We start from the raw sequence: 26,119 nt of genomic DNA on the forward strand, positions 1-26,119 counted from the left end.
TCTTATCCTACAGTGAGGCCCACATTATAATGGTAGTGGAGAAAGGTAGGAGAACAACGTTGCCGATCCTCTGTCTTGTCAATGCCTTCTATAGACGGTAGCTGATACAGGTTTATTGATGTAATATTAACTGTTCATTCTTGTTCAAAATAATCAGTTATAAAGAGTGACACAGAATAACGGTAACTTTTAAAACGCCATAAAACATTAGTGGGAAGGGCAAAAATGATTTTATTCAGACCAATGTAAAGTTCAAGACTTGTCATTTGAGAATTATTAATAACATCTATCACTTATTATTGACAATTAGGCTAGCCTACTTCTTCAAGATGGCTTCCTCCTGCACGAATACACTCTTGAAATCTGTGTTGAGATTCCTGAACGATTGCTGCAACATTTCAGCTGGGATATGTTAATTTCATCTTGAATTGTCTATTATGATTCAACCACAGTTATTGGTCAAGTTGTGGAAACGTTGATTTGAGATAGCTCCATAAACAGAAAATTGCAGGTGGACAGATCATGGGACCAGGAATCGCAGATGTTGCAGCGATCAATGAGGAATCGTCAACACAGATTTCAAGAGTGTATTCGTTCAGGAGGAAGCCATCTTAAAGAAGTAACTGTCAAAAAGTGATAGATTTTATTAATAATTCTCAAATGGCTAGTCTTGAACTTTACATTGGTTTGAATAAAATCATTTTTGCCTTCCCACTAATGTTTTAGGCTATGGCGTTTTCAAAAGTTCCAGTTATTCGGTGTCACTCTGTATTTTTGAATGATTTCATAATGAATCTTCATAATAAATTAAGATACAATATTTTGTTAATTAATTATCAATTCCACATTGTTGAAAGACGATCAGGCAACAGAGCAAAGCGAGAAAGAGATCTGCTTATTTGTTGAATGATAGACAAGGATAGCAATACCATTGCTAATTAAACACTGCCATTATAACGTGGACCTCACTATTGTTCAACTAGGCCTACTATAGTGAGGTCCACATTATAATGACAGTATTTGATCAACTTTGATTTTGCTATCCTTGTCAATCATTCGACAAAGCCGGTGGTACTATCCTTTTCCAGGTCCACAACGATGCCAATTATGTTTTTGACAGTGTAGAATAGTTATTTGTGCAACTAGTGCGCAAAGTGACAGTTTGCTGCACCGAAAGAAACGTTTACGCCCGAGCCGTAGGCGAGGGCGGAATGGTTTGTTGAGTGCAGCAGAGGAACTTTGCGCACGTATTTCACATTAAGTTTTTCCTACAGTTACCATTGAATATGAAAAGTGTGTAATTATGGGTAAAATTGCCTGAAATGTATCAAATGTTTTTCTGTGTAATTTTATTATTGATGAAAACCTTAATCCTGAAATCCTAAAGTCCTCGTTGTCCTTGGTTATAATATCTACTTAATAATTGCGCGTTGTGCTTGGTTGCACCTCTGCTCACTATAGCAGCCACAGCAGTCACTGTTACCAACTTCATTTTGATTTTGCTGCACTGTTGCTCCATATAACCTACTAAGTATTTTGCGTTGCCATGTTGCAAATCTGGAGTGCAGAAAAATTTTTCCCGCACTAGAGCGGAAAAGTGATTCTTTGCGTTCTGTAATCAGTGCAGCAATGGCCACTTTTCAAGGTAACTGTAGGAAAATATAATTAATTAATGCAGAGAATCGGCATCGCTATTCCTCTATCTTTATCCACTGTCATTATAACGTGGACCTCACTATACATGATGAAATGAAGAGAATTTGAATTTAAGATGAAGTAAAGAGCAATGAATCTGAAGATTAAAGTCGCATGGTGGCAGTTCTCCGTGAAGAGCTGATCTTCCTGAACTTTTAAAATGTCATTTTTCCCTTTGATTTCGAACTTCAATGTTCAGAACTTACTTCAGCAAATGAATTCTCCGGAAACTTTGGTAGTGATGATTCTCAAAGCATTCCAATCAGCGTTTCATTAGCAGCCAACGAGTTCCATTATTTTATTAGAATCTTTTGAAAGTAAGTTTGAAAGTTTCCAGCTTCATCTTTCATATTCAAATACTTGAAATTCCTTTGCAGTACCTGAATAATATTATGAACGAGATCTTCAGATTATCGGTATAATCTTCCTTGTTTCCAACTTCTATTCTATAGTTTTCTGAGAGTCCTTTTCTCAAGACTCAAATGGAATTTTTTTGAAATAGGGATTTCACCCGCAATTAAGCACAATATAGTCCTATAGTCCAATATAGTCCTATTTTAAAAATCTGGTGTGGCGCACTCACACAACTTTCCTTACCGTTATGAAAATTGATCACCTGACACTAGTGTTCCCGCGGATCTCGAGTCTACTATTCAAAGATTTGAGCCAGCTGGTGACAGGGCAATAACGCTGGAGACACACATGAGGTCTGCTATCTCTTCATAGTGGATGATTTAATAGAATCAACAATAATTTGCAATTGAATGATCACATTTTCTCGAATTTAAAGCTTATTTTCAATTTTAGGTGAAAATGTTACTGAACATTAATTGTAGAGATTTTCATGCTCAATCTACTCCACTTGATATTTTTTGTTTCAATTATATCTGAAGCCTGATAATTGGGAATCTATCTGCTTGATGGGGTGGAGCTCCTGACATTTTTACAGATATGGGACTTGTGGCAGTTGATAGAGCTTATTGATGACTATTTTAGGTATGAATTTGATCAAAATCGTTGGAGCCGGCTTTGAGAAAATCTCGAAAAACCCTGTTTTTGACAACATTCTCGCCATTTTAGCCGCCATCTTGAATTGCATTTGATCGAAATTGTTCGTGTCGGATCCTTATAGTGAAAGGACCTTAAGTTCCAAATTTCAAGTCATTCCGTTAATTGGGAGTTGAGATATCGTGTACACAGACGCACATACACTCATACACACACACACACAACACACACACACACAACACACACACACACACACACACACATACACACACACACACACACACACACACACACACACACACATACACACACACACACACAACACACACACACACCACACACACACACACACACACACACACACACACACACACACACACACACCACACACACACAACACACACACACACACCACACACACACCACACACACACACACATACAGACCAATACCCAAAAACCAGTTTTTGGACTCAGGGGACCTTGAAACGTATAGAAATTTAGAAATTGGGGTACCTTAATTTTTTTCGGAAAGCAATACTTTCCTTACCTATGGTAATAGGGCAAGGAAAGTAAAAATTTGACTAAGTCATTGTCAATATTGTAGAACCGTTCCATATTCGAATAGAAACACAAATATGTTTCCAACTTCTATTCTATAGTATTCTGAGAGTTCTTTTCTCAAGACTCAAATGGAATTTTTTTGAAATAGGGATTTCACCCGCAATTAAGCACAATATAGTCCTATTTTAAAAATCTGGTGTGGCGCACTCACACAACTTTCCTTGCCGTTATGAAAATTGATCACCTGACGCTAGTGTTCCGCGCATCTCAAGTCTACTATTCAAAGATTTGAGCCAGCTGGTGACAGGGCAATAACGCTGGAGACACACATGAGGTCTGCTATCTCTTCATATATAGTGAATGATTTAATAGAATCAACAATAATTTGCAATTGAATAATCACATTTTCTCGAATTTAAAGCTTATTTTCAATTTTAGGTGAAAATGTTACTGAACATTAATTGTAGAGATTTTCATGCTCAATCTACTCCACTTGATATTTTTTGTTTCAATTATATCTGAAGCCTGATAATTGGGAATCTATCTGCATTGATGGAGCGGAGCTCCTGAAATTTTTGCAGATATGGGACTTGTGGCAGTTGATAGAGCTTATTGATGACTATTTTAGGTATGAATTTGATCAAAATCGTTGGAGCCGTTCCCGAGAAAATCACGAAAAAAACCCTGTTTTTGACAACATTTTCGCCATTTTAGCCGCCATCTTGAATTGCATTTGATCGAAATTGTTCGTGTCGGATCCTTATAGTGAAAGGACCTTAAGTTCCAAATTTCAAGTCATTTCGTTAATTGGGAGTTGAGATATCGTGTACACAGACGCAAATACACTCATACACACACACACACACACACACCACACCACACACACACACACACACACACACACACACACACACACACACATACACACATACAGACCAATACCCAAAAACCAGTTTTTTGGACTCAGGGGACCTTGAAACGTATAGAAATTTAGAAATTGGGGTACCTTAATTTTTTTCGGAAAGCAATACTTTCCTTACCTATGGTAATAGGGCAAGGAAAGTAAAAATTTGACTAAGTCATTGTAAATATTGTAGAACCGTTCCATATTCGAATAGAAACACAAATATGTTGCCAAATCCTACTCAGTTTTATTCTTTACACGACCATGGTTTCGTGACCACACCGGTCGCTTTTCAAGTTGACTGAAATTCAGTTATAAGAAAACAAAGATATTGTCAAATTTCACTAAAATTTATTGAAAACTTTAAAACAGAACCATGGTTTCACGTAGTTAACCAACGCATCATCAGCTGTACTGAGGAATGAGGGATACAGAAACATTCTTAACCTTGAAATTCAGTTAACTGACAGTCAACTTGAAAATGTGACCGGTGTGGTCAGGAAACGATGGTCGTGTACCGAATAAAACTGTGTAGAATTTGACAACATATTTGTGTTTTTATTCAATTAGTCCTATTTTAATTTTCTCATTGAACATATCATTAAGTACTTCCATCGTATTACATTTTTTCTCATTTTTTGTGTAGTTGAGAAGTTGATATTGTGGTAATTATTTTTTCTCACTATAATTCCACTTCCAGAGTATATTTCAATATAATTGCTCTTAGATTTCTTGAACTTTTGCATCGAAGTTCAGTTTTAGATATTTGTTTCTCTTTTGAATCAATTGCAACCCTACCCTAAGTTCTGTTGCTAGCATAGTCTTTATTTTTACTCATCATACGTATTATGTTTAAAACAAAAATAATTGAAGATTATTGTTTATAATCTTAATTATAGATCTCTTCCTCGTTTCAATATATAATTATAGATCTCTTTCTAAGTTTTCAATATTATAGTGAGGTCCACGTTATAATGGCAGTAGAGAAAGATAGAAGAACAACGATGACGATCCTCTGTTTGTCAATTTGCTCTTTGATGGCATCTCCCACATAGAAATTTCTCGGGAGTGTCTTTCTCAGTGAATTTGAAGATTATATTATTAGAATACAGTATATATATTGTAAGTACATCATTTTTCTAATTTCATAGAAGCTATGTTTTCTTTTTTGTTTGTACTTTTGTTCACTTTCTTTACTGAAGAATAAAATTTATTTATTTATAGTGAGGTCCACGTTATAATGGCAGTGGAGAAAGATAGGAGAACAACGTTGCCGATCCTCTGTCTTGTCAAGGCCTTCTATGAAGGGTAACTGATACCGGCTTATTGATGAAATATTAACTGTCCATTCTTGTTTAAAATTATCAATTATATTTTATCAAGCAAGAAATTTTATTTTTTCAATGATTTCATAATGAATTTCCATGATCAAGATTTAATATTTTGTTAATCAAATATATTTCTACATTGCTAAAAAGCAATCTGGCAACAGAGCAAAGCGAGAAAGAGATAGCGCTATCCGCTTTGTTGAATGATAGACAAGGATAGCAATACCATTGCTAATCAATCACTGCCATTATAACGTGGACCTCACTATAGCTCCCATTATCGAATCTATTCTTTACATAACTGAAATTTATCCAAAAATTTATTTAATGATCACCAACTATATCAGAATACAGGAAACAGTACTAGGCAATTTGACTACCTCACAGTACATCATTCAATACATTACTACCCCACTATAGATTCTTTCTTCATATCTATTTCACAAATTTCCAATTTTTTATGAGAGTGATTGATGTCAATGAGTGCTGGTTGTAGAAAGGTCTATGGCAGTCAGATCAAAATCAAATTTTATTTGCTAAAAGTTTCAATACAAATAAACATAATACAAAAATTTACACATATATAACATCCCCAAAATCACAATGTTCCTAGAAATAGTATAATTTCAGATTAAAATGATTGTACATGGATATTATTTACATTGTTTGCATACAGTCATACACAATAAAAATTGAATGAAAAAGACTAAGAAATTGTCAAAAATCACAGATTTATTGATACTTAGAAAGACCGGTTTCGGTTATTACACCATTGTCAATTTCTGATAAACATTTTTCGACAATTTCTTAGTCACTTTTGTGAGTGAGTGATTAATTCATTTATTGTAAAATATCTGACTGCTAGTCATTTTTTACGAATAAGCAGTTCGTGATGAAAAACAACATCGAAGAATTTCTTAGTCTTTTTCATTTAATATGAATAATTACCATTATGATACTAATATGAATAGTTTTGAAAATATCAACTTCTCAACTACACAAAAAGTCATACATAATCTTCACACATTGTGGCTCGACTATACTCTGTACAAAAATTCATGAGAACAGTAGGTAGGCTACTGAAGCGAGCAGATCAACTCAAATAGGATACAGCATTAAATGAAATTTTAAGACAAAAAATGTGGAAACCTCAATGTCCACTCATTTTTATTACAGTTGTTTCAGCAAGTTTCTTTGAAATTAATATAAAAAAATATATTAAAAACACAAATTTTTAAAACTTGAACATGATGTGGAACATCGAAACCAGTAATCAAATCAAAATTTCTAATCGCATTACAAACAATTGAGGGTCCTGCCAAACCCGAAGTTTTTTCGGCGGATGCCTATCAGTTACAAAAAAAAACTGAGTTACAAAAGATAAATAAACTTAGAAAAATAAATATTACACTTCAAAGATTTTTAGAATAAGATGAAAGAGAACGAATACAATTTGCTGAAAGAAAATAATAAATGAATACATCAGATTTTGATAGAGAATTAATAAAAAAAGGGAAAATAGCGAAAATTTATTCGAAAGGAATGAAGTAAAAAATAAAAGGGAAAAATTGTTTTACAAAAGTAATAATACATTTTTTCCTACAGATACCTTGAAAAGTGAGCATTTCTGCACTGATTGCAGGCCGCAAAGAATCACTTTTACGCACTAGTGCCCAAAGTGAGTACTTTGCGTACTCCAGATTTGCAGCATGACAACGCAAAATAGTTAGTAGGTTATATGGAGCACCAGTGCAGGGAAATCAAAATTAAGTTGGTAATACTCATAGTGAGGCCCACGTTATAATGGCAGTGGAGAACAGCGTTGCCTTGCCATTATGTGCCTTGATTATAGTCATTTCAATGCTTACATAACAAAAACCACCTTCAAGCAGTCAGATAAATTTTCAATTAAATTACTAATCATTATAATTCAATTATTATTATTCAATTTTAAATAAATTAAGGTTTTTATTAATAATAAAATTACACAGAAAAACATTTGATGGATTTCAGGGAATTTAACCCATAATTAGACACTTTTCATATTCAATGGTAACTGTAGGAAAAATTTAATGTGAAATACATGCGCAAAGCTCGTTTGCTGCACTCAAGAAACCATCATTCCGCACTCGCCTACGGCTCGGGCGTAAACGTTTCTTTCGGTGCAGCAAACTGTCACTTTGCGCACTAGTTGCACAAATAACTATTATCGTTGAGGCAGGCGGCTATTTTTAGTGTTTTCAATTTATTATTTTATATTAATTCCAAAAAAGGTTCTATTATACTATTTTATGAATACTAGACCAATAAAAAAATTGTCAATCAGTTCAAGTTCCAAGTATATTATATCAAGTAGTACCGGTAGGTTTAAAATTAGATGTAATAAATATAAAAAATGATAAAAGAAGGAAAACCTCTCAATATCATGAGATTTTCGCTTCTGATGCAACTGAAAAATTTGATTTGTCTATTCTCTATTACAGTAGGTATCTAAGGTACAACGTTAGTAGACAGAAGCTTGATCACTCACAGGTGTAAGATTCGAAGTGGAGGGGGGAACGCCAGCGTGACGTCACGTGTAGTAAAAATGTGATGGAGTAACCACACTGAGCATACAGTTTATTCACTGTATCTTCAAATAAATGATGTTTATTGCCCTCAAGATTGACCTAGAACTTGAAAATTCTCCATACTTAAAGCGAATGAATCACCGATTCTAATGATGTTGTTAAATATTCCAAGTTCATTCAACTTGTATGAATAAAATGAAGTTGAAAGTTTTTCAAGAATCTGAAAACGTGACACGAAAAAGTTAATAAGCTGGAAAAGCGTTAGTAGACAACGCTTTTATGATAGTTATACTATCATAATTTCAGATTAGCGCATGAAAAATATTGAAAAATTAATGCATTGCAATAAACCGATAAACCGATCCCGATAAATCCGATAAATTTCGTTCATATAAATGCACTGAACACATACTGGTATTAAGCACATGTTCTACGAGAATCAACATATCTCATCCCTGAAATTCACAAGCTGATGTATAGCCAAACTACAAAATATAAACACGACCTAGAAGATGAAGAAACCTTGAGGGTTTGAATAGGAAAGTTAGGAGGTGGGGTTTTTGCTTTTATATGACGAAATGCTTGTATCATTTAAATGTTTTGATAATTATTGTAAGGCAGAAAAAGAAAGCTTGCATGTCAGAGAATGTTAAAAATGTTTATGTTATATAATTTGACTATACTTCACCGTATGATTTTCAAGAATGCGATATTTTGCCTTCTCTGTACTACAGCCTATGTCACGGCTGCAGTTCCCCCACTCCAATTATTGCATTTCAACTAAAATTACTATAGATGAGTGACCAACCTTCTGTCTACTAACTTTGTCTAAGGTATTCATAATCATTGCATCTACTTTATCAAACAATTTCAAAGTTTGTGTCTGATCTTCAGTCACCAGTCTACCATCTGTTTATAATAATTTGATCGTATGGTATGAGATGCTGTGAAGGCATATTTTTGTTCCTCTCATCAAGTACTAGGTATCATTCCTGACAGTTTGAGCGATTTTATATTCATACTAGCCGTCAGGCTCGCTTCGCTCGCCATATCCGTCTAGCCAGGGGGCTCCGCCCCCTGGACCCCCGACTGGATCGTCCAAGAATGAGATCAGCAGGCTCGCTTCGCTCGCCTGCATTTTTCATTTGAGCATTTTTATCATATGTTAGGACAATCCAGTCGGGGGTCCAGACTAAACGTCTGGCTAAACGGATATGGCGAGCGAAGCGAGCCTGACGGCTAGTAATAATATTCCCAGGATTGAAGTAGCAGTGCCCAATCAATTTTTCCGCGATAAATGCATTAAATCTTCAACTTGGTGCCAACCTAACAAAGTCAACTCAACTTAATGCCAACCTGACAAAATTATTAATTTAGTTGCCAGTTAACAACTGTTTCGAAGAGGTACTCTATCTAGATTATAGTTCTATAGTAACATATTATGATATGGAAATTTCAATTATAAAATTAAGAGATTGGGAGAAGAAGAATATACATGCTAAAAGACGAACTTTAAACCCTTAAAAACAACCCTTTGAGTTGAAATATTGCCAAAAGATTTCTTAGTGCGCCTCTAAAGGGCCAACTGAACATACCTACCAAATTTGAACGTTTTTGGTCCGGTAGATTTTTAGTTATGCGAGTGAGTGAGTGAGTGAGTCAGTCAGTCAGTCAGTCAGTCAGTGAGTGAGTGCCATTTTGCTTTTATATATATAGATAAAGGGAAAGGTTGCATCCGTCTTCCACTTCTTCTAGTGCTTCTCCTATCGGAGATTCGCTATCAGCACAGCAATCCGGATCTTATTCACTGCCGCTCGAAACAAGTCTTTGCTGCTGCAGTCAAACCAATCCCTCAAATTTTTAAGCCAGGAAACACGTCGCCTTCCAACACTCCTTTTTCCGCTGATTTTTCCCTGAACTATAGTCTGCATAGTTATATATTTCTGGCTTCTCATTAGAGAGACGGCTAGTTATATATAATTGTATTTTGATCGAGAGTTTTATTTACTTATATTTCTATGTAATCTATTTTTTCTGTTTCTTATGTAAATTTTTCTTCTTTTGTAAAGGGTTGTGTCCAATCCATATCCAGTCTCAATTCACTTGGAGTTTTCCAAGCCAACAAACAGAATAGATTGATCACTTATCACTTACAGATGGTCTCTGAAAAATCTAATATCTTTTCGAACTTACTCGCATATTTCTTCTGAAACTTATTCGTTGCATTCTCTCTCACTTCCACAAAATCCATTCGTCGTTGATTATGGAATTCCATAAATCTCTCGAACTAGTTTTCCCGAGTGTCTACTCAGTGCCTCACGAATAATTCTTCACTGTGTGATTATACGACGACAATTCAATAAATCTCTGACTAACGTTAGACAAGCAAATAACTCGGATAAGAATCGCGTGTTAGCCTGGCATTTCTTTGTTCTAGTGGCGCACTTTTCTTTGGGGCCAGGTTTTTCCGGTTCGTAGACGGCATCTGTCTTCTTCCACTGTCTGTTTTCCAGAGTTTTCCATTTTTTTCTATCTGGTCCTGTCATGACAGTTCCTCTCTTTTGTTGCCTGCCACTTATCTCTCAGGTCTTATCTCGCAGAGAATAGAGCGAGAGAGAAAAAGGAAAAGAAATTGTGTATAGTGAGGTCCACGTTATAATGGCAGTGAAGAAAGATAGGAGAACAACGTTGCCACACTACATCTGGGCAAAGAAACTACATATATTTGGGATCAGGTAGAGAAATCGTGTATAGTGAGGTCCACGTTATAATGGCAGTGGAGAAAGATAGGAGAACAACGTTGCCACACTACATCTGGGCAAAGAAACTACATCTTATATTTGGGATCAAAAATTTACAATTCAATACCAAGTTACATTAGGGAAGAATTCAATAGACACAGGTTCAAGAAAAGTTTATTTTCCTGGTTGGTTGATATTGGAGTGGAAAATTGTGAAAATTTAGTTAGACTGTAAATATTGAAACTATTCTTCATTCTTCTCTTTACTGTTTTTCATTTTTCTAAAAATAAACTTTCCTATTATTATCCTTAATAGAACATTGATATTTATCTACTAATTCCATAATTTTGTTTGTATTATAAATTTTTACTAATTTTATTATAAAAAACTTCAATCCCATATCAGTGAATGAAGTGTTTGTAAATAGTAACACGCAATAAGCAACTAATTACTTATACCCCAACACATATAATTTATAGTGGGGTGTATATTTATTCATTGAAATTATCATTTATTCATTGTTGAAAGACCGCTGATTTATTTAGTTACATTACAATACTATATTATCAATATTCTAATGTTGCATTCAATCTTCATTGTAATTAAGTTTTCATAATATGTGAAATTTGTTGCATAATTGGCTGTTGTACTGTAATTTATTGTAGATTCGTGTATAAACCAGAATGTATTGTAACTTACTTGAATAAACAAATAGCACAAAACCACACATGACAACAATGAAGCTCCATAATTGTGATAGAAATTGTAACAATAATTGTAATTGCCCACTAATAGAACGCTCTGACAATATAAAGTATTTAGGAATAATAGTAGATGATTCATTGAAATGGAACAAACACATAACATATACAACTGCCAAAATAAGGAAGCTTATATACAAATTCTATCAATTAAGGCGTATCATAGACAAAGAAATGTTAAAAACTGTATACTTAACATTAGTTGAATCTCTTTTAAGGTACGGTCTGTTAGTTTGGGGTGCAGCTAACTTCAGTTTTATAGATCCATTATTTAAAACTCAAAAACGCATTTTGAAAATAATGGGAAACAGGGAAATCCAGTTTTCAACTGTAGAATTATTTATAGAAAATAGAGTACTCAGCGTTAGGCAATTGTATATATTATTGTTATTAGGGTATATGAAAAAACATCAAAATAGGAACCATATCATAAATCATAGCCATAATACTAGAATAAGAGAACGTTACAATCAAGAAGTACCAAGAATGAATACAGCGTTTGGGCAAAGATCACTAGGATATTTAGGGCCTAAAATATCTAATAGAATACCATTAGAAATCAAAGGAGAGGAAATTTCAATAGGTTCAAAAGAAAAATTAGACATTGGTTATTCAGTATTGGGATACAAAGTAGTGAGGAACTAATTGTAAGTAGGATTTAGATTTAAGCAGTATTCTTTTTAATAAGGTAATTTATATGTAGAAAATAGTACCTCGGTTAGTATCTTTGTACTAGGTGATGCTTAGGGTAATAGATATAGTTTTAGATTTTTGGAATTTTTGTATTATCTGTTGTAGCATAAATTAGTATTAATTTGATGATAACCTCGACACATATATTATATAGTGAGGTATCATTTTTGTAAACACTGAATATTGTTATTATTGAAATATATGAATAAATAAAATTTGAATTTGAAATTTGAATTTGAACCTCTGTCTTTTCCATGTCTTCTATAGACGGTAGCTGATACAGGTTTATTGATGTAATATTAACTGTTCATTCTCGTTTAAAATAACCAATTATCCTATTATATTAAGGGAGCAATTTCTGTATATATTTTTATATTTGGTCATTTATATTTATTTATTATATTTGGTTATTTATGTCCAACGGATCTCGAAAACGGCTCTAACGACTTTCACGAAATTTGGAACATAGTAGGTTTATGATATAAAAATTCGATTGCACTAGGTCTCATCCCTGGGAAAACTCGCTGAACGGCATTAAAAGGATAATTCATCCTTGGAAAAACAGCTGAGACTTTCGTCGTCTGTGGATAATAAAAAAGTGAATGAGACGCACTCGGTCTGTGGAAAATCAAAATATCGCATCCCCGAAATTCATAAGCTGACGTATAGCCAGCTGTGAAATATAAACACGATCATTTTGAAGAATTGTGTTCTGTGTATCAATAGATAAAGATAACGAGCGAAGCTCGGTGCCCTGATATTATTTTATTAAGCAAGACATTTTATTTTCAATAATTTCATAATGAATTTTCATAATTAAGATAAAATATTTTGTTAATTGATTATTAATTCTACATTGTTAAAAGACGATCTGGCAACAGAGCAAAACGAGAAAGAGATAGCGCTATCCGCTTTGTTGAATGATAGACAAGGATAGCAACACCATTGCCAATCAAACACTGCCATTATAACGTGGAGAAATTGTGTATAGTGAGGTCCACGTTATAATGGCAGTGAAGAAAGATAGGAGAACAACGTTGCCGAACCTTTGTTTGTCTCGTCAATGCCTTCTATAGACTGTAGCTCATAGAGGTGTTTTATGTAATATTAACTGTTCATTCTCGTTTAAAATAATCAATTATATTTTTCAATATTTTCACAATTAATATGAAATATTCTGTTAATTGATTGTTAACTCTACATTGTTAAAAGACGATCTGACAACAGAGCAAAACGAGAAGAGATAGCGCTATCCGCTTTGTTGAATGATAGACAAGGATAGCAACACCATTGCTAATCAAACACTGCCATTGTAACGTGGACCTCACTATAGAAGGAAGATATAAAAATCTGACAACAGAGCAAAACGAGAAAGAGATAGCGCTATCCGCTTTGTTGAATGATAGACAAGGATAGCAACACCATTGCTAATCAAACACTGCCATTATAACGTGGACCCCACTATAGAAGGAAGATATTAGGATGGTTCTCTCAGGTCTTATCTCGTGGAAAATAGAGTGAGAAAAACAAAGAGAAATAAGTATAGAAGAGAGATAAATAGGAGATAGAAAAGGATGTTGAAAGGGCCGTTTGGCCTTTCTGCACTTGATAAGACCCCATAAATTACACAACAGTCCCCTCTAGCAACTCTGTGATTTCTGTGTGCAAAGCCAGCTAGACACATTAGAGACCACTCCATTAAAATGTCCGTTCAGAATCGGTGCTCAACATTATTTGGCTTCTAATGAATGTCGTAAGGTTTCTGATTTTCTATATGTTCCATGTATGTGGTTTTTTTGTGAATGGATATATCATTCAGATCAAATATTTGATTCGTTTTATGCAGTCCACTTCAGAGCATTTGAAACTTGTAGTTTGAAATATTTAAATTTAAATAACCAGTATTTACGTAACATTCTGAACCTTCATTCCATTCTGAATAAGTTTGAATATAAATAAGAAACATAAACACGATCTTCAAAGCTGTTCCTCCCTTAGCACTTGATACTGAGGAGCTGCAAACCAGGATAACTGATGCAGTAGCTACAGTCCGAGCATTAAAATGTCCTTTCAGAATCAGTGCTCAACAATTATTTGGCTACTAATGAATGTCGTACGGTATTCACCTTCATTCTGAATATTCAAATAACATTAGTAGAATTGAGGTGATGTTGAGAAATCTCTCCATAATAAGAAAACAAAGATATTGTCAAATTTCACTAAAAGTTTTTAGTGAAATTTGACAATATCTTTGTTTTCTTATTATTCAAATAACCATTCTGAATAAGTTTGAATATAAATAATAAGAAACATAAACACGATCTTCATCGTTGTTCCTCCCTTAGCACTTGATACTGAGGAGCTGAAAACCAGGATAACTGATGCAGTAGCTACAGTCCGAGAAGACATCTTGCGAACAGTCTGGGATGAATTTGGCTACCGTCTAGATGTCGTCCGAGCCTCAAAAGGATATTAAGGAGCTAAAAACCAGGATAACTGATGCAGTAGCTCCAGTCCGAGAAGACAGACATCTTGCGAACAGTCTGGGATGAATTCGGCTACCGTCTAGATGTTGTCCGAGCCTCAAAAGGAGGGCACATAGAACACTTATAATACATCATCATAAACTTGATACTTATGTGAGTAATTTAATTCAAAATTGGTGTGTGTACACCATTTTGTAAAATAAATATAACTGTTTAAATTGGGTCATTCTTTTTGAAACACCCAGTATATTATCCAAAACAAAAAAAAATACATTGATCAAACGTCATAGGTGTTTATGATAGCACACTATCACAGAAGGAGCTTGAGCGTCTACAATATTTTGTTTACAGTAAAGGTGCTTACAGATAATACCATAGAGAAACAATAGCATAAATAGATATCCCATGGTATAGGGCGTTTATGTCGCAACTTTTACTGTTATCTCAAGTCGATAGTCCACGTAGTTCTTTCCCGTGAAGCTTTATGACGCTGGTAGTCTCTCATATTGATAGAGAGTTAGTGGGGAGGATATTTTTAATATTCTCTCCGAAGAATGGACATGATATATCCAAGCCCCGTCAATTATGTAGATGCATAACAATATAATTATCTATAGTTATTATATTACAAATTACTTTTTCATATCATATACAGTTCAATAATTATTTTCTTAGTCTATATTATGTAAATTCATCTATAATTTTGCTGTATTGTAAGCTATTGTATATAAGTGTATAAGCCAGTATATATTGTAATCTACATAAATAAAGTACTCAATCAATCAATCAATCAATCAATATTGTGCCGTTCATACACTCTTACCCGGTCAAAACAGTAAAAATCGACAATGATCGACAGTAATCGGCTTAAGATAACAGTAAAAGTTGCGACATAAACGCCCTATATCATGGGATGATTATTTATGCTATTGTTTCTCTATGATAATACGCACATCTTAATTTTCATAAGCTTATTTTATCTGTATATTAATGTTTCTGTATGAAACAGATTATGATAAAAATAGCATCAGCTGATGAAAAGTGCAACGCGTGAGTTCGTGGCACATAAGTCTGTATGCAACTTGATATACTTATATTTCACAGTATATTATTTCATCAATTACAATACAAATAATAATAATTAATAAGTTTAAGCTCAATTATTAAGTTTAAACTCAAACTGAGGCACGGTTGCCCAAAAGCCGGTTAAATCTTAACCGTGATTAATTTCACGAGAACCGATCAGAGAAGGCGTTTTTGAAAAGACGGCTTCTCTGATTGGTTCTCGTGGAATTAATCACGGTTATAATTTGAATAAATTTTGTACAACCGGCACTCAATTAACAAGAAATTTGCAATAAACTACAATTAATCATTGTTCGTGTTCAAACTCTATTCTGCAGAGTACACTGAACTATTAAGTACTTATATTCAAATACTGAAACTATAATTTCATTAAAGCTGTCAAGAAGTAGTTGAAATCGAAATGAGCAATTATCGCTACATCTAGAGTGAGGTCCACGTTATAATGGCAGTGGAGAAAGATTGGAGAAAAACGTTGCCGATCCTCAGTCTTCTCAATGCCTTCTATAGACGGTAGCTGATACAGGTTTATTGATGCAATATTAACGGTCCATTCTCGTTTAAAATAATCAATTATATTTTATTAGGCAAGAAATCATATTTTTCAATAACTTCATAATTAGGATGAAGTATTTTCTTCATTGATTTTCAATTTTACATTGTTTAAAGACGATCTGGCAATTTATTTATTTAGCGTATAACAGATACACAACACATATAAAGTTCATGAGTCTCAAATGTCTACATGTATACTATATATTTTAATTTCAATTTCTTCTAGATGTTGTGTAGTTTTTGGCAATAGAGCAAAGCGAGAAAGAGATAGCGCTATCCGCTTTGTTGAATGATAGTTAAGGATAGCAATACCATTGCTAATCAAACACTGCCATTATAACGTGGACCTCACTATAGAATAGCCTACACGAAAGTTTACATACACGTTAAACTATCATAAAGGACAGTCTATTCAAAAATTTCGGTGGATTTATCATAACAATATCGAGGAATTTATCATGTCATCTCACATTGGAGTTTGTCTTATTCGACTTGACAATTCTGATATTTTTAACAGTGCACAATTCAGCATCTGCACCCTCTGCATCACTCTCCTGCTTTTCTCCCTCCAGTTCCTTGAGGATGGCCTGCAGGGAACGGCCTTTAGTTTCGGGAACCAGGACAACTGTGAAAAATGTTAGCAGTATACAGGAGGCAGCGTAGGACCAGAAGCAGCCGTGGAGACCCACAAGTTCCACAACGATCGGGAACAGTCGTACACTCGCAAACGACAGTGTCGTGCTGAAGAACATGACGATCGCAACTGCGATACCGCGGATTTCCGGCCGGAAAGTTTCCGAGATGACTACAAAAGGAACCGGACCGGCTCCAATTGAGTAGAAGATGACATGGATAGACATTGCCCAGATTGGTATCGTACTCCATTCGCTGAGGTCGAACCTATCGTAGGTTTTCACATCAAAGTAGAGTCCTAAAGCTAGGAGTGTTAGTGACATGACAGTGTAGGAGGTGACAAGGAGTACCTTTCTCCCAGCTTTGTCCACTAGTTGAGAAGATACGAACGAGGAACACAGTTGTAGAAGTCCCACAATGATGGCACCGGTGAATGGAGACAGCTCAGTACCAGCTTCCTTGAAAAGCATGACACTGTAAGTGAGTATAGCTAGAATTCCACAGAACTGTTGTCCAAACGAGAACCCGATACCGATTATGAGAGCTTTGATGGTGCCTCTTGATGAGAACAGACTCAGGAACGATGCACGGTTATTCTTGATGCTATCAGCTCTCGCCTGGAGACGGGATATTTCTTTAGCTACTGCAACTGAATCATTCCCTCGGTACCATAGTAGGGATGTTTCGGCTACGTCTTTTTTCCCTCGAACAAACGCAGATACTGGAGACTCGGGAAGCCAGAAGAAGAGAGACAAGTAGATGATTGGTACTGAGAGACAGATGGACGTGAAGGTGTGGTAGCTAGTGAAGGATCCAATGGTGTAGGAGACCACCACGCCCAGGTTGAGGAACATCATGAAGCAGGACCCCAGGGCACCCCGTCGTTTGTCCTCCGACACCTCAGCGACGTAGAGGGGTGTGTTGATGACTGCGCCACTGCACCCCACGCCAGTCACGAACCTCGCCACGACGATCCACACAAAGTCGGTGCCGACCAGCATCAGGATCCAGCCCAGGGTGAAGGGGAAGGCGATCAGGCAGCCGGCCATTTTGCGGCCCAGGGCGTCGCTGACCTTGCCCCAGAAGAGGGTTCCCGCTGCGCCGCCGATGAAGTTCATGGATCCTATCCAGGACACCTCGGTTCGAGTCAGTGAGTAGTTCCCGACTGGAGGCGTCTCGGACATCAAGAGTGGTTGGACTGGCGATGTCCAGCCGAGCATCATGCCGATGCAGAGGGATGACAGGTTACCTGCAACATAGATAATAAATTGAAGATGGAATATAGAATATAATTGCATGATTGTATAAAAAAATATATTATAAAGCATCTGTATAATATCATAGAGAAACAATAGTGTAACAATAGCTTACGCTATTGTTTCTCTTTGATAATATGCACCTGTGCATGCATCGTGTAATAACGGGTGGCTCGTTGGAGTAAGTGATAACGCACCGGTCTAATAATCAAAAGAACCCGAGTTCGAATCTCGACGGAGCAAACGTTTTTGACCACAGCACAATCACATAGATACGGCTACCCCGTCTTCCGGAGGAGACGATAAGTTGTTGGTCCCGGCTACCTAAAAAGGGCCACCCCGTCTTTCGGAGGAGACGATAAGCCAACGGTCCCGACTACCTAAGAAATAGTCGTCATCTCTCATCATCATCCCTCTCACTCATTACCCATATACAAGCCTAAGAGCTTATGTGGGTATCACCCTCAGTATTATTATTAATGCATCATTTATAAATGCACTGACATATTACTGGAAAATAGAAGTTGAATATGAAATATAACTATGGGAAATTAAATACACATATGTATAAATAACTGGTATATATCTTCCTTGCAAAAATGAAGAGTATAGCAGCTCGGAAAATTCATAAAAGTAAATCCATGAGAATTCATTGATGACTTAAACCTACTTTAGACTATGTGCTCTTTTTATTGTGCCTGTCCGCTACAAACATGGGCGATCAACATGGCGATTTTTACTTTAACTGATACCGGTCTTTCTAAGTATCAATAAATCTGTGGTTTTTTGACAATTTCTTAGACTTTTTCAAATTAGTATCCTCAGAATCCTTCTGTATGCCCACATCTCGAATGGAACAAGACTATGTGTAATCCTATCTAAATTTGGGAGAGGAATAGCACAAGGTTACCTTATTTTTCTCTCCCTATCATTCTGATGATGTACTTATTGTATGAATCAATAAAGAATGAAGGGATAGAGAAAGAAGATGAAGTGTTAGGTCTGTTCGACCATTAAAAGATTACATGATTTGAGTTGAAACCGGTGTAAATAATGCTAAAAAACACCTATCCCATGGTATAGGGCGTTTATGTCGCAACTTTTACTGTTATCCCAAGCCGATAGTTCACATAGTTCTTTCCTATGCAGCTGTGTGACGCTTGTAGTCTCTCAAATTGTGCCTTCCATACACTATCACTCCAACAAAACAGTGAAAATTGACAATAATCGACAGTAATCGGCTTGAGATAACAGTAAAAGTTGCGACATAAATTCCCTATACCATGGGATATCTACTTACGCTATTGTTTCTCTATGGTTTAAACTACTGGACTGATTAACTTGAAATTTTGCATATAGATTCTTAATCAACCGAGGATTGTTATAGGCCTGTTTCAAATCTTCAAGTCTTTAGTTTGTCAAGTTTTCAAATGGACTCTCGCGGAGCACGGGTTACCTGCCAGTATAAAGATAATTGGATGATTGAATATAAAAATATATAAAGCACTTATATTATAGGTGTGCATGCATCGTGAAAAACACCTGCATAACAATGCATCATTTATAGAAATGCACTCACATATTACTGAAAAATAGAAGTTGAATATGAAATATAACATATAATTGGGAAATTAAATACACATATGTATAAATAACTGGTATATATCTTCCTTGTAGAAATAACGAGTATAGCAGCTCGGAAAATTCATAAAAGTGAATCCATGGAAATTCATTGAAGACTTAACCTACTTCAGACTATGTGTTCTTCTTTTTATTGTGCCTGTCCGCTCAAACATGGGCGATCAACATGGAGATTTTCACTTTATCCACGGCAATACGAAATACTTCTATGGAGCTTTTTCCACACCAGGATCGGATGTTGTTTAGCCAAGAAATTCTTCTTCTACCTGAGCCCCTCTTTCCAAAAATTTTTCCTTGGAGAATCACCTGTAATAGAGAATATCTTACGTCGTTTCTCATTACATGTCCCAGATACTGGATCTTTTTGCATTAATTAGTGGTGATTTTCTCAATGGCTTTCCCCATTCTCCTTAGAACCTTAATGTTTGTAACGTGATCAGTCCACGGCATCCTCAGAGTCCTTCTCTATGCCCATATCTCGAATGGAACAAGACTATGTGTAACCTTATCTAAATTTGGGAGAGGTATAGCACAAGGTTACCTTATTTCTCCTCTCCCTATCATTTTGATGATGTACTCATTATAATATGAATCAATAAAAAATAGAGGAATAGAGAAAGAAAATGGAGTATTACTACGTCTGTTCGACCATTAAAAGATTACATGATTTGAGTTCAAATCGGTGTAAACCAGGCTAAATCTGGTGCACCGATTATCAGGGGTACTAATCAGTTCCCAAATCCTCCAAATAAAGCTATTTAACTAGACATTATGAGCATAGCGAGAAAGAGATAGCGCTATCCGCTTTGTTGAATGATAGACAAGGATAGCAATACCATTGCTAATCAAATACTGCCATTATAACGTGGACATCACTATACTCTTACTACTTTGAAGATATCTATGAAGATTACAAGAATGCTTGTGTATTGTGTTTGTGTATCCAAGTCTACTTGATCAATTTATTGTATTAAGACAATACAATAACCTGTGCTTTCTTGAAATAGAATAGAATAAATAAATTCATAATAATAAAACAAGATTTCATTTTGTTTTCCAAATTGAATCGATAGATTCATAATTTTCTTATCTACTCAATGATATACAATATTTTTTCAAAATAATTTGGAGAAGCACATTTAATTGATATTAAGTATAAACAATACAAATATAAATTTTATAGATACAATATAAATTTGCTAAATATCTTGGAAGTGGTGATTCCATTGCCAAACCTTCTTGTTGCTTAAAAATTGTTTCAATATATTCGTAGTGGTTTTGATTACGCAAGTTTTTGTCAGCATCGAAAGATAATCTATTTAGCAAGTTTATACCCGAATGAACTTGAAATATCCCATACTATTAAACGATCAACTTCTGTTCATATGTTTAGATGTTTTTATTCACCGGATCTCGAAAACGGCTCTAACGATTCTCACCAAATTCAGAATATAGTAGGTTTATAATATAAAGATTCGATTGCACTAGGTCTCATCCCTGGAAAAACTCGCTGAAGGACATTAAAAGGATAATTATTATCCATCCTTGGAAAAACAGCTGATAATAATTACTATTTCGTCGTCTGTTGGTGATGGAAGTCAGTGAGCGAGTTCACTGTGTGGTGGACTGTGTCAAAATTATGACTCAGCTGTTGAACTTTTGTTATCATTCAATCAGGTACTTAGTGCCGGTTGCAGAAAAAGCCGGGCTATTTTCAATCCTGATTAATTCCAGTAGATCCAACTTTCTGAAATGGTTTTCTCTGATTTGGTTCACGTGAAATTAATCAGGATTAATATTTAACTGGTTTTTGTGCAACCGGGCCTTTGTGAGGGAGATTTTAGCATTCCTCTGGGAATTAATATCAATTTACTGTGATTAGATAGAACATTTCTGTATGAACTATGAATGTTATTATAATTCTTTCTTTCGTAAAAATTTTTTTATGCTTTTACACTCCAGAGCGAGGCTCGGACCCCGATATTATAGAATAATGGATAAAAGATGAATCTGTGTGAAATAATCACAGTTAATACACTGCATTTCCTCCCATTACAAATTCAACGGGTCTCTTCTCTGCAGAAATATAACTTATTGCGTTTATTTACGATCACGTATGATACAGTAAAGCACATCCGTTTGCAGACATGATCGATGAAGCCCAGAGAAGAGTGTATTTCTTTCCCTTGCCGCATGATTCCTGACCACACAACCTTAATATTTCCTTCAGAGTCCGAGCTTCACAACTAACGACTTTGCTTCCGTTCATATCCTCTGCTATCACTATACTGGACACAAAAATATCCACAGCCGCTTTTCCTCTTACAATTTTTCCTTTCTCATCAGACTCTTTCTCTCCTTTCACAATTCGTCCTTTTTTCTCACACTCTCTCAATTGTATCAATAAATTAAGTTTAAAATTCTCTTTTATCTATATATAAAAAATCTGGTGTGGCGCACTCACACAACTTTCCTTGCCGTTATGAAAATTGATCACCTGACGCTAGTGTTCTCGCGCATCTCAAGTCTACTATTCGAAGATTTGAGCCAGCTGGTGACAGGGCAATAACGCTGGAGACACACACATGAGGTCTGCTATCTTTTCATAGTGAATGATTTAATAGAATCAACAATAATTGCAATTGAATAATCACATTTCTCGAATTTAAAGCTTATTTTCAATTGTAGGTGAAAATGTTACTGAACATTAATTGTAGAGATTTTCATGCTCATCTACTCCACTTGATTTTTTTGTTTCAATTGTATCTAAGCCTGATAATTGGGATTCTATCTGCATTGATGGGGCGGAGCTCCTGAAATTTTCACAGATATTGGACTTGTGGCAGTTGATAGAGCTTATCAATGACTATTTTAGGTATGAATTTGATCAAAATCGTTGGAGCCGTTTTCGAGAAAATTGCAAAAAACCCTGTTTTTGACAACATTTTTGCCATTTTAGCCGTCATTTGAATTGCATCAGATCGAAATTGTTCGTGTCGGATACTTATATCGTGAGGACCTTAAGTTCCAAAGTTGGGAAATGTTAACTCTAAGGGTGGTTTTTGAGGGTTTAAAGTTCGTCTTTTAGCATGTATATTCCTCTTATTCCAATCTCTTAATTATAATTGAAATGTCCATACCATATGTTAATATAGAACTATAATCTAGATAAAGTACCTCTTCGAAACAGTTGTTAACTGGTAACTAAATTAACAATTTTGTCAGGTTGGCATTAAGTTGAGTTGACTTTGTTAGGTTGGCACCAAGTTGAAGATTGAAATGCATTTATCGCGGAAAAATTGATTGGGCACTGCTACTTCAATCAGAGCTATTCCTGGGAATATTGTAGTACTAGCCGTCAGGCTCGCTTCGCTTGCCATATCCGTTTAGCGAGACGTTTAGTCTGGACCCCCGACTGGATCGTCCTAACATATGATAAAAATGCTCAACGCGAGCCTGCTGATTTCACTCTTGGACGATCCAGTCGGGGGTCCAGGGGGCTGAGTCCCCTGGCTAGACGGATATGGCGAGCGAAGCGAGCCTGACGGCTAGTTATATATATAATTGTATTTTGATTAAGAGTTTTATTTACTTATATTCTTATGTAATCTATTTTTCTGTTTCTTATGTAAATTTTTCTTCTTTTGTAAAGGGTTGTGTAGCAGAGAGGACCAGAGTCCTAACTCCGCCCTAATAAAGGCATATAATCAATCAATCTCTCTCCTTATCCAATTCTCACCTTTCCCCAAGCAAAGCAAATGCTCATTCTCCTTCTTCTATTTCTCCGTGTTATCCTTTACCTTCTTCTCTATAATCCTTTCTTCTGAATCCTCCACTTTCCCTATTTTCCTTCGGTGATTTGTCTTGGTTAACCATATTTTCCTCCTTTTTCATTCCGTTGTCTTTTTCTTATCTATTCACGACATTCACTTTTTCCTTTCCACATACATTTGAGTGTGAGAGAGATTGACTGCGCCCTAACTTTGTCATTCCAGGCTTAAGATGAAGAGAGCAATTCATATTATTTCTCTCTTTATTGAAAGTGTAATGGCTCTTCATTCTTTATTGATTCATACAATAAGTACATCATCAAAATGATAGGGAGAGAAAAAATAAGGTAACCTTGTGCTATTCCTCTCCCAAATTTAAATAAGGTTACACATAGTCCGAAATGGGTTAAGTCTTGTTCACTTCACAGACATTTCAGTCCTTAATCATTTTCACTTCATTTTCATTTCATAAAAATCTTCAGCTTTCTCTATTTCCCATTCTTGTCCTTTCCCACTCATTTGGCCTCTCCCTCCCACCGTAATTTTTTACTTTCCTTGCCCTATTACCATAGGTAAGGAAAGTACAGCTTTCCAAAACAATTAAGGTACCCAATTTAAAGTTTTCTATACGTTTCAAGGTCCCCTGAGTCCAAAAACATGATTTTTGGGTGTTGGTCTGTGTGTGTGTGTGTGAACACGATAACTCCATTCCTAATCAACCGATTGACTTGAAATTTCAAACTTGAGGTCCTCATACCATGAGGATCTAACAATAAGAAATTCAATAAAATTCAATTCAAGATGGCGGAAAAAATGGCGGATAACTACTAAAAAACCATGTTTTTCACGTTTTCCACGAAACGGCTCTAACGATTTCCTTAAAATTTATACCATGGATAGCTATTTATAAGCCCTATCAACTGACATGAGTCTCATTTCTGGGAAAATTTTAGGAGCTCCGTAATATTCTTGAGAAAAATGGCGGATAATGACTGAAAACCCATGTTTTTCTGTTAAGTCTTCCCCTATTCTTCCCCTGCTTCGTCTATCTTCTCAGTTTGCTTTTACTATAGTGAGGTCCACGTTATAATGGCAGTGTTTGATTAGCAATGGTATTGCTATCCTTGTCTATCATCCAACGAAGCAGATAGAGCTATTTCTTCCTCGCTTTGCTCTGTTGCCAGATCGTCTTTTAACAATGTAGAATTGATAATTAATTAACAAAATATTTGATTTTGAGAATGAAAATTCATCATGAAATCATTGAAAAATATAATTTCTTGCTTGATAAATTATAATTGATGATTTTAAACGAGAATAAACAGTTAATATTACATCAATAAACCGGTATCAGTTACCCCTCATAGAAGGCATTGACAAGACAGAGGATCGGCAACGTTTTTCTCCTATCTTTCTTCACTGCCATTATAACGTGGACCCCACTATAATCAAATGAATTTTTCATGATATTGAATTCAATGTTTTTTTAAAATATTTTAGAAAATGTGCACTTTCTTGTTCGTTTTCGATAAACTTTTGACAAGACAGAGGATCGGCAACGTTTTTCTCCTATCTTTCTCCACTGCCATTATAACGTGGACCCCACTATAATCAAATGCATTTTTCATGATATTGAATTCAATGTTTTTTCTAAATATTTTTGAAAATGTGCACTTTCTTGTTCGTTTTCGATAAACTTTTGCCGTTTTGATCGTATTCTTTCTGTTGGTTGCAGATTCTCTCACCAGTTCATTACATAATTACTTCTAAAAGGTTATTGATCTCAAAATTGGACCTCATTATATTTTCTTACTCACTGTATCTTTCTCACTATATCTTCTCACTCTGCTTTCACTAGAGAAGAAGCAGCAGTATGTGTAAGTCAATTCCTTCCCAGTTGCCTCCAGGCATAATAATTCGAAGCACGTAATCGTTTTGCAACGAATAGCGATTCTTGTAGGGGCGGGAAGGTGCGGAAAGGGCCGAGAAGGTGTGGGAGGGGGCACACATTTGTTGGGGACGGCCCTTTTCAAGGGCAGAGGGGTGTATGAAGGGTTTTTGAGACACATCCAAAGTCTATCTATCATATATTATGGACATGTTCCCGGACCCTAGTCTACCCATTACAACTGCTTCCAAATTGAATTCTGTATCGGCCGGGTTCACCGTCTGTCATGAGACTAGGAGGATGTTTTAGAGTGTCTTGGCTGTATGGAAGTGGTCCGTAAACATCTTATAATAAGAGAGAGTAGGGTTGTGTTCATTCGTTTGTTCACATCGGAACATATCAACATTTTGATTACCAACCGAAGAACGGGAATGATTTAGATCTCCAAATTATTTTATTTATTTATTCGTGACAGAATCACAAATCATATAAATATGATTAGGAAGGAACAACAGGCTTGGCCAAATCTATTCCATTCCCAAAT

At 35.5% G+C, this 26,119-nt stretch overlaps 1 protein-coding gene across 1 annotated transcript in view; it reads right to left on the bottom strand.

Annotated features, from left to right (window-relative positions):
- Nucleotides 1-15,577: 15,577 nt before the first annotated feature.
- LOC111058459 (facilitated trehalose transporter Tret1-2 homolog) overlaps nt 15,578-26,119 on the bottom strand; it is a 50,779-nt gene continuing 40,237 nt past the window's right edge. Inside the window, exon 2 of the mRNA XM_039429291.1 lies at nt 15,578-18,269. Within this exon, the coding sequence (XP_039285225.1) occupies nt 16,849-18,269 (1,421 nt within the window). The 3' untranslated portion in view covers nt 15,578-16,848. The remainder of the gene's footprint in view (nt 18,270-26,119) is intronic.

Source organism: Nilaparvata lugens, chromosome 5, assembly GCF_014356525.2.
Source record: "Nilaparvata lugens isolate BPH chromosome 5, ASM1435652v1, whole genome shotgun sequence".
NCBI classification, from domain to species: domain Eukaryota; kingdom Metazoa; phylum Arthropoda; class Insecta; order Hemiptera; family Delphacidae; genus Nilaparvata; species Nilaparvata lugens.